The 10,582-nt window shown below is 39.8% G+C and overlaps 1 protein-coding gene across 1 annotated transcript; it reads left to right on the forward strand.

Annotated features, from left to right (window-relative positions):
* Window positions 1-6,076: 6,076 nt before the first annotated feature.
* On the forward strand, window positions 6,077-6,705 carry LOC116898163 (proteolipid protein 2-like). The gene has a single exon (XM_032899538.1). It carries the CDS (start codon window positions 6,144-6,146, stop codon window positions 6,597-6,599), a length of 456 nt encoding a protein of 151 aa, XP_032755429.1. The 5' UTR covers window positions 6,077-6,143; the 3' UTR covers window positions 6,600-6,705.
* Window positions 6,706-10,582: the final 3,877 nt, after the last annotated feature.

Consider the following 10,582-nt stretch of genomic DNA (forward strand, 5'->3'; position numbering starts at 1 on the left):
GAACCAGGAAAGCACAGTTGCTGATCTCTGTATGAATTATAGTCAGGATTTAAATTGCATTTTAATATGAAAAAGAGCTTCAATTTTGAAATTCTTACTTGTTAATATAAGCTATTAAAGATTAACCCTTTATATATTCAGAATTATCCTTGTAGTTGTGCTAAGTACTAATGTAATTAATTACAGAAAAAAAAGTCTGATTTAGCCTCCAATATATGTTTTCAAGGTATAGCTTAACTCAAGTACTAAAAACAAGCAAGGGGGAGTTGGGGATTTAGCTCAGTGGTAGAGCACTTGCCTAGCAAGCAAAAGGCCCTGGGTTCGGTCCCCAGCTCCAAAAAAAAAAAAAAAAAGAATTAAAAAAAAAAAGCAAGGGTTTGTTTAGTTTAGATATACTTAATAGATAATGGTCTCAAACTTCCAGATAGCTGCTGAATATGGAATTTATTTTATTGAATTTATTAAGTTTAATTAAAACACATGACAACAGTGGTCTCTAGATCATAGAGGTGACCCCAAGATCTCCAAAAGAGTAATGGGGTGCAATGACAATGACTACACCTGTAATGTGGTAACCCTAAACACTGGGCTAGACTGCCCCACTGCCCGGGCTGCTTCCAGGATCTGTGGACAAGCAGGACAATGGAGAGTTGATTGCCCCACTGCCTAGACAGAGTAAGGTCAGGTCCCCTCATCATGTTTCTTCACCACAGGCAAGCCTCTTATCTTCTGGGTTTGGTGGCTGAAGACCTATGCTCCCCTGGTACCTTTGGCCCCAAATGAAGCCATGGAGACCACAGGAGCCTGGGATGACTGTCTAGGTAATGGACTGGTCTCCATCATTTTGATGGATAGGCCATTTGTATTATACTTCCTGCTATAATTTATCTCAGATCTCTGATGGCATTGATGACTAGGTAAACTATAGCTTTGTCAGTCTGATGGCATTGATGACTAGGGAAACTATAGCTTTGTCAGTTTGGCAGCAGGAACCCAAACAACTCCTCTGCTCAAGATTGCAACCACCTTGTTAGTTCATTTAGAGCTACTAGGTCTCTTTCTAAGAAAAGACTGATGGGTTTGCCTTGGTAACAGGCTTATCATTAAAGGATAAACAGGTTTCAGAGGTAACTTTTTACTGTTCATTTATTTAGAAAGAATGTGCCTTTCGAGACCTGCTCTCAATAATAACTACACTTGTTTCTAGTAAATGATTAGATGGAAACCAAAGGGTTTAAAATCTATATAAATTCTAGCAGTCTAAAAATGGTTTGAGATATAAAAAATAGAAAATGTAAACACAGGCTTCTGTGCTATTGTTACACTAAGATTTCAAATGTCCAGAGGCTTAACGTTTGTCAATGGAGTTCTGATAAGGTGACAGAACACCGATTACTTACTACAGAGTCAGGAGCTCAAAATTTTAAATTTCCTTTGGTTATTTTCTAAGGATAGATTTAAAGGAGCTTCTCATCAGACTGAAAACTACATCTGGCTCTCACAAGAGAAGAAAAATGTTTATACTTTTTAACCTAAAGCTGTAGTTTCAGCTAGAGCTCAAAAGTATAAGTCTATTTATCTGTTTTATAATGTGGATTTTAGTACAGATCACACACAGTGGTAATGTTAATATTGCTAAAACTTTTATCTCTTTTCTTAAATAAAGAATATTCAAGTAAGCTTTGGGGAGTCAAGGGAACCATAAATCTTGGCTCTACCTGTCACAGGTCAGACTCCAGATAAATACAGTGTCTCTACCTGTCTATTCCTGAGAATGGGATTCCTCTCCCTCCTGGTCTTGGGACTCCTCCTGTTCCCCTAGTTATTAAGACTATGGGCCTGAAATTTTCGAATGTAAAATTTTCCTCCAAATCTCTAAACTATACCTTCTGTTCCTAGTTTGTATCTGTCTCAGGAAATGTCCCCTTGGCTGAGAGACTCCATCCATGAATCGCTGTGGCCTGCGAACAACTGCAATCTGGAGTTGTTGACAGCTGAAGTGAACCAGTGCAGCCAACAAAGTTGTTCCCTGTTTCTTCAGCTGGGTCAGCTAAGCAGATACTTCTGATGAATGCCCAAATGCCCAGCCTTTGACTAGCATTCCAGCCTTACTGGATCCTGACAACAGCATCCTGATTTCAGCGGGAAGTAGGTACAGAAGACAGTAAGTCCTCCTTCCCTTGTCTCTTAACAGGCTGAAATGCTAAGTCAAAAGAAGACTGTCCGGAAACAAAATGTCTACCAATAATGCTAATTGGCATAATGAGAAAGGGGGCTTGATTTATCAAGTAGATTTGTTAACTAAAATGGTTCCATACAATATAATAAGCCCTTGGCCTTCTTTATGCAGAACAAGGAGGTAAAAAAATTTAATGTTTCTATACAAACCATTTACAACTATAATTTGGTTATACTCAAAGAAACATTGCAAAAAGGACATGAGATGAATAAATATTGCTGGTGCCACATCCATTTCCAGGCTCCTTCTAGATAGCATCTGTGATGTCAGTCGTTCGAGTTTGACCTTTCTGCATTTGCTAATTACTGTTGGCTCCTGTACCACTGATGCTTTAACAACATGATAATTCCTATCTGGGTACCATTAAGCTAATGGTTGTTAGATCCCAATATAAAAAGGTACCCATCACCAAGTCAAGAATTTAACTCAGGATACAACTCAAGAGGGGACTGGAAAAGTCAACTTTAACCTGTAAACATATTCAAGGACAAGATAACTTCCTGGGATGCTGGGAATTGTAGTTTGGGGAAAATAACACATCACATGTTTTTATTTCCCTAAACAAGTTTGTTTGAAACTGCTACATCAGATATGCTTGACTGTACGTAGGTACTTTAGCAGCATGGCAGGATGTATGCTTGCCACTGATTGGACCTGATGTGAAATGGTATGAATTACAGGTTTTGCCTTTTTAAGACCCTGAAAAACATGATTCATGGTCACTTCCTGGGAACCCAAAGGTAGACCTGTTCAGTGTCCTTCATGGCCAGTATTTAATTAAAGCTTGCTTAAAATTTGACCCAAAATTGTGGAACATGTTTTTCTTTCATATCTCAATATTAACACAAGGAAGCTAAAAGTGGAGCCACACCTCTTCTACTGATCCTGAGATCCAATTCCTCAATCCTTATCACCAGCTCCATAGCAAGAATTTGCTGTGGTCTCCCTCTTCTCTTTGACACTATCGCCAAGATATCACAAAGACTTTCTCCAACCTTCTCTCCCAGAACTCATCCCAGTATCGCAACCTCCAACAAGCAGGAATTCCCTGTGTAGGCATAGTGTTATTATGCACTGTGTAAGGATTATTCTTGCACTACTGAAATGCTGATTTATGTGTCCCATATCTGGTTTCAAAACATTGCTCCCAAATTAGTCCCTGATTGTTCAATAAAGAAGCTGACTAGCCAATGACAGAAGAGGGGATAGAATAGGGCTGGACTTCCTCCCAGCAAAGGAAAGAGAGAAGGAAAGAGGAAGTGGGGATTTGCCATGGAGACAGAGTCCAGGAGAAACCATGAGAAAAGACCTGGATCTCAGAGAGCCAAATCAATACTAAAATGAAAATATCACTTAGATTTTGACTGTGAGGTAGGCAGGTTATTTTAGAGGGTTAAAATAAAGTAATATTGATCAGTTGTTGTGCCCTTAAAGCTTGTTAAATAAATATAATAGTCTAGTCTCAATTATTTAGGAGCTAGCTGGATTAAAAGGAGAACTTCAACAAACATTTCGTTCATTAAAAAGCTGCTAACATTCTTGTGAATGCATCAGCTGGGCAGATCAGGTAAAGAGACAACAAACACACAACCATCACGCTTTCTGAAAATCAAGAGAGGAAACAGAAACCAAGGGGGTGAGGTCACCCATCCAACAAAACAAATACAGAAACCAGTGCTGAGACCTATTATCATATAGAAGATGATAGAGGTCCTCAGAATGAATAAATCCCTTAAATAATCCCAGGGGAAAAAACAAAAATCAGAGGAAATTAATAAATTCCTTTAAGAAATCCAAGAAAGCATAAAGAGTTGACATATATAAAATTGCTCAGGCCTGAAAATGGAAATACAGTCAATAAAGAAACAAGAACAGAGGGAATTCTGGAAATGGAAATTTAGGAGTTCAAACAGGGACTACAGAAGAAAACTTCACCAACAGAATAAAACACATAAAAGAGAGAATCTCAGACAGTGAAAATATGATAAAAGAAATGGACAGTATGGTCAAATAAAATGTTTCTTTAAAACTTCTGACATATAGCATCCAGGAAATCTGGGATAACTAAGAAAAGTCTAAACCTAAGAATAATAGTAATGAAGGAGGAAGAAGAATCCCAGCTCAAAGGCCCAGAAAATATTTTTATTAATTTATTCATTATTTATTTGATATTTTTGAGACAAGGTTTTTCTGTGTGTGGCCCTGCTGTCCTAGAACTTGCTCCATATACCAGACTGGTCTCAAAATCAAACAAATCCACATGCCTCTGTTTCCTGAGTGCTGGATCAAAGGTGTGTAACACCAATGTCCCACTCAGAAGATATTTTCAATAAGATCATAGAAGAAAAGTTTCTAAAGAGGGAGATGCCTATCAAGATATAAAAAGCATACAGAACATTAAATAAATTAGGCCAGAAAAGAAAATGTCCTCACCACATAATAATCAAAATACTAAATATACAAAATAAAGAAAGAATATTAAAAGCTGCAAGGGGAAAAGACTATATAACAGTTAAGACCAAACTATTAGAATGACATCTGACTACTCAATGAGGACTCTAAAAGCCATAAGGGCCTGGAAAGATGTGCTGTGCATACTCAGACTCTAAGAGACCACAGACGCCAGCCCAGACTAATGCATTATATATATAATTATATATATAATGTGTGGTATATATATGCATAATACATATGTATGCATATGTATATATATATATGGAATACTATACCATAGATGGAGAAGATAAGATGTTTCATGATAAATTCAAACAATGTCTATCTATAAATCCAGCCCTACAGAAGATGCTAGGACAACTTCAACTCAGGGATGCTAAAAACACAGGAAACAAATAATCTCACATAGCAAAAGTTAAAGAAGGAACAACACACACACACACACACACACACACACACACACTACAATCATCACACTCACTATCAGCAAACATTGGTCATTAATATCTCTGAATACCATTGGTCTCAATTCTCCAAGTGAAAAGGCACAGACTGACAGAATGGATGCCAAAACAGGATCCATCCTGCTGCTGCATCCCAGAAACATGTCTCAATATTATGATAGAAATTACCGCAAAGTAAAGGGTTGCAAAAAGATATTCCAAAGAAGGGGCCTAAGAAACAAGCTGGTGTCGTCACTTTAATATATAACAAAAGATGCTTCACACCAAACTTAATCAGAAGAGATAGAAAAGTATACGACATACTTGTCAAAGAGAAAAATCCACTGAGATGTGTTGCAGTATATATTAGAAAATAGTAACGTTTTACCTTTTATCCTGGGCTAGTGCCAGCACCCATGGGACCACATGGCGCTGTAGGGTACTTTTATCTCGGCAGCTCCACATTGCCCCCAAGTACTCTCAGACCCAAGCAGGCTGTCAGCTGTTCCAGCATGGCACCTTCCCTGGAGTTAGTTCCAGCACCAGAGAGCCACATGGAACTAACCATAATTTATCTCAGGTTAGCATCTCTCCTGGCAGCTCTCTGCTAGCTGCGAACTCTCTGGTTCCAGCTACCTGGTAAAATCAGAGCTCTAGAAGTCCAGCATGAGCTGGCCTATTGCAGCTCCCTGCCACAGACTCTGCTCACACTCCCAACAACTGCCCCCTGATAGTTAAGGTATAAACTCCCAACTAACCAGTGAAATCAGGACTCAATAAACTGTAATTTTTCAATCAGATTTATATGTTAAATTCCCCATCCACAATACATCCACACAGTAAACTCACAACCAATTGATAAAGATATAAACCACCTACCTAGATAAGATACATTGACCTATAGAAATCCATCCCTTAAGAAATATTCATAACATGGATGTGCAGCGATCTGGAACCCGAGAGCCAGAAAGCAGAGCTGCTGCGTCCCGAGGACTCCAGCACACACCATGGTGGACTCCGAGCGTCTCTCGGCTCCCGGCTGCTGGTTAGCCTGCACCAGCTTCTCGCGCAGCAAAAAGGGAATTCTCCTGTTTGCTGAGATTATACTGTGCCTGGTGATTTTGGTTTGCTTCAGTGTGTCTACATCGGACTGCTTCTCCCTGTCGGTGATTGAGATGATCTTTGCTGCTGTCTTATTCGTTTTCTACATGTGTGACCTGCACTCCAAGATATCATTCATCAGTTGGCCTTGGACCGACTTCTTCAGATCCCTCATAGCAGCCATCCTGTACCTGATCACTTCCATTGTTGTCCTTGTAGAAGGAAGAGGCAGCTCCATATTCGTCGCTGGGGTGCTGGGCTTGCTGGCTACATTGCTCTTTGGTTATGATGCATACATCACCTTCCCTCTAAAGCAGCAAAGACATACAGCAGCCCCCACTGACCCCACAAATGGCCCATGATCGTCTTTCGGTTGTCTCTGCTACCTGTTAATAGCTCCTCCATCAAAAACTTCCTCCTGTCAGGCGGTGGTGGTGGTGCACGCCTTTAATCCAAGCACTGAGGAGGCAGAGGCAGGTGGATCTCTGAGTCTGAGGCCAGGGCTACACAGTGAGATCCTGTTTCCAAAACAATACCTCCTCTGGTTTCCACAACTCTCCAGCCATTCTCTGACCCCATGGAAACTGCTTATAGTACAAGAGATTGAACCTAGAGCTGTGTGCCTCCTAGGCAAGCACTCTCTACTGAGCTATATCCGTGTTAAAGTGCCTTTTTTTGGGAGCTTTGTCTTCCAGCCTGCCAATCAACCCACTTTGTGGGTGTGCCTAGATTCCCCTTTGCTCTGCAGTACCAGCAGCCAGACATGAGTTCTGCTTGAACCATATTCCCCACATAAGCTACAAAATGAGTTACCCACTACAAATAAGAACCTTTTTTCTCTGTGTGGGGTGAGCTGTGAAGGGCTAAATAAACAATAAAAAGTATTATTAAAGTCTATAAAAAAGAAATATTCATAACTACCTGTAACTATGTGGAGATGCATGGCAATGGATCGTTTATGTTGCCTCTATCTTGCCTCTCCTGTTCTCCCTCTGCATCTAACTTTGATATGATAGTTTATGCTTCATCTTGTTATCTTTTACTTTTATCATGTTATTTCTTCGAATCCTGTTCATTTCTGATGAGGGTCACATAGAGAGTGGATCTGGAGGGGTGAGAAGAAACTGGGAGGAATGAAGGGGGGGCAGAATTATAATCCGAATATACTGTATGAGAAAAGAATACATTTTCAATAAAGGATAATGTAATACATTTTTAAAAGTCTGACTGAAAGGAGGCAGGTCCTTAATTTGTTGGTATTGTTATGCACATAAAAACAAGAAAAAATTAGACAAAAACATGAACAAATAGGAAGGAAAAAGCAGGGATTAACAACAACGATACCTACCAACATCAGATATGAGCAGAACAGGATGGAATTCCCTTACATCCAGCAGGTAAGCTATTTCTCATCATGACATTGACTTCTAGCCTTCAGAGGCACAGGATAATATATTTCCGTGGTCCTAATCCATCTGCCCTGTAGTAATTAGTTAAAATAATCTGAGAAAATGAATACAGCAATGGGTCATAATTAAGATGATTCTTCAGGAAGAAGTACCTCTTGGCTTCTCCCAGGCCTTGCTATGACTTAGGGTGGAACACAACCACAGTGAGAGCATATACTGGAAGCAAATTCATCTCAGTTTTGCCTTTCTCCTTTCCAGGAATACATTGTAATAAAAGTTCTTTGGAATCATCAGGTTTTGGTTAATGTTAATCTATACTTAATATCAAATACCAGATACTGTGGAAAGAACATTAAGTACATACACATACGTTTCAAGGAAGGTTTACAATATTGCATAATTAAAATTAACTTCATCTGAAGTGCTGGTCCTTTTTATTTGCCTAACAACATTAAAACTTTTGTATCTAAGAAGGAAAATAGTCTCATAGCTTATGAAAGGAGTTCCAGGTAGTCTTCATTGACACTACATGGCAGGGCAGCCTGCACAGTGCCAAGTGCACATGTGCTCAGAACCCAGGCCACAGTGATATAGCATAAAGCAACACAAGCAAGCACTGAAAGAAACACAAAGATTCATTACATGTTTGATTCTGAATTAATTTCTGATTGTTGTGTTCAGAAGCCTTTTCTTGCCATTAAATATTTTACTACCCATATATTCAGTTATGGTAGCCCATCTGGAATCTTAAAGCACAGTTTTACAGAGCTGTGTCTTAGATGTCTAAAACCCCACAATAATGTGCTAAGATCTAGAGCCAAAATTAAATATGGTTAGGATTTTCCTAGGACGTGGAAAGGTTCTTAACGGAGATTAACCCTTATTTCCAAAGGAGTTGGACCATACTAAGAAGGCAGAATAGGATAAACTAGGAGTGGGGGACAGATTGCTTAATTAGTGGGTTGGTTGGTTGGTTGGTTGGTTGGTTGGTTGGTTGGTTGGTTGGTTGGTTGTCAACACAAGCACTTCCCAAGAAAAAGAGTTCCTGGTGTGAAGGTGGAACCAGAATGATGCTTTGCTTACTTGGCATGGTTTAAGGCCCTGATGTATCTCTAGCACTAAAAACAAGCAAGCAGATTAACAGCAACAGAGCTCTGCTTGACACACAACCGCTTAAGGGGGTAGGAAGGGTAGGGCGGTAGTTTTATTTGACCACAGTTATTCAGAATCTCTCTTTAGACCACCTAACTCTTATTAGTGTGCTGTTACAGATCACATGGTGTTGGATAGAAGCAGGATGGAGGGGTATTCATTCCTCCTCAAATCAGTAGTGTCAACCAGCATGCCTTGGCTCCAGCAAGAATGATATCGTTACAAAAGCAAAAGTAACAGCGAACGCAGAGCACTTGCTATTTCCCTGCTGCTCTTTCATACCGAATTCTAATTCACTCAATTCTCACAGTAAATCTCATGATGTGTGACTGTTATGCCTACTCTATAGACTAGGAAATTGGAATTTATAACCCTGGGGGGAGTCTCAGCTGAGTTTTTAAATGTAAGAAACTAAACCCTTGGCCAATAAATGATCCCTCAGTGCAAGAGGTTGGGAGTTGTGTTATATCTTTTTGGCGTTGGTTTTCAGTTTATCTTTTAAGTACCTGGAGAATTATGAAAGAGAGGTTAACACCTTAAATTTGGCCTTTTAAATATTTGTTTTTATTTGTTTATGTGTTTGTGTTCTTATGACTGTATACCTCCTATGTGTGTAGGGAGGAGACAAAGAGGGTGTAGGATCCTCTGGAACTGAGGTTATAGCTGTGTGTGAGGCATAAACATGGTGGGGACCAAACTCCTGTCCTCTGGAGAACAAGAAGTGCTTTTAACCACAGCCATCTCTCCTATGCCTCAAATTTAATGCTTATTCATATGAAGAGAGCAAGGCATGGTGACTCACGTCTATAAACCCAGTGTTGTGGAACCGAAGCAGAAGAATAGCTGTGAGTTTTCGGACAGCCCAAGTTATACAAGGAATACCAGGCCAGCCTGAGTTAGTGAGATTCTGCTTAAAGAAAACAAAAAAGCCACCACCACAATGACCACAAAGAGTCACAGTGATTCTGCAGATACATGACAGCTTGCCACTTCCACTGTGGAGATAGCGTTAGTCACTTGCAATTTGACTACCAAGTGCTTAAGTATAAAAGAACCTGACCTTTAGGATAATAACACTACTTCTTAAAAGCCTCGGACCAGTGGAAGAACTTGTCTCAAGTTAAACATAGAGAATGTATGCTATTTGGTCATAGTGCAGTTCGGACTTCTAAAACCAGTAACGTGATAGTGTGACCACAGAACTGCACACAACCTGTATGTCTGTCATAATACTCAGCCAATTTTATACTGTACCTGTTCTCTGTAGATTCTAGGCGGACCACAAGTTGGATACTCATTTACTCACAGCTGTGACACCTGAGGAGCAACATCCAAACCTGTCCTTCAACCTCCATGGCACTGATACACAAGTAAACACATGATTTTATCTCCCATAAACCTTAAGGCAACCAAATAGGCTGGGAGAGGCTGGAATTCAGGACATTTGTGAAGCTGGCATCAAGCTGAACTGAGAAGGGACTCATCTTCGCCAACTGTCAACAAACATCTCTGCATAATTGTAGCTGCATAACTGCCTAATTGTAAAGCCTGAAGAATACCCAAAATAAAAAATGAAATTCTGATTGAAAACCTTACTCACATGCTGGCCATTTCTGTTACCAGGGCATATTACCTGCCTGCTTTATTGCCTCCTTTATTCTCTGCTTTCAGCTAAGAAAAAAAATAACAAAAACGATTTTAATTACTTCTATGAAGAACAGAACCTTTAATAACTGTCCCAACAAACATTGGAGGAAGAAAGCGACAGTCAGTCGTGCAGGTGG

Source organism: Rattus rattus, chromosome 4, assembly GCF_011064425.1.
Source record: "Rattus rattus isolate New Zealand chromosome 4, Rrattus_CSIRO_v1, whole genome shotgun sequence".
In the NCBI taxonomy this organism is placed as follows: domain Eukaryota; kingdom Metazoa; phylum Chordata; class Mammalia; order Rodentia; family Muridae; genus Rattus; species Rattus rattus.

What these genes read in the sequence shown, in the direction of transcription:
- LOC116898163 (XM_032899538.1), top strand. Translation starts at nt 6,144, where the DNA reads ATGGTGGACTCCGAGCGTCTCTCGGCTCCCGGCTGCTGGTTAGCCTGC.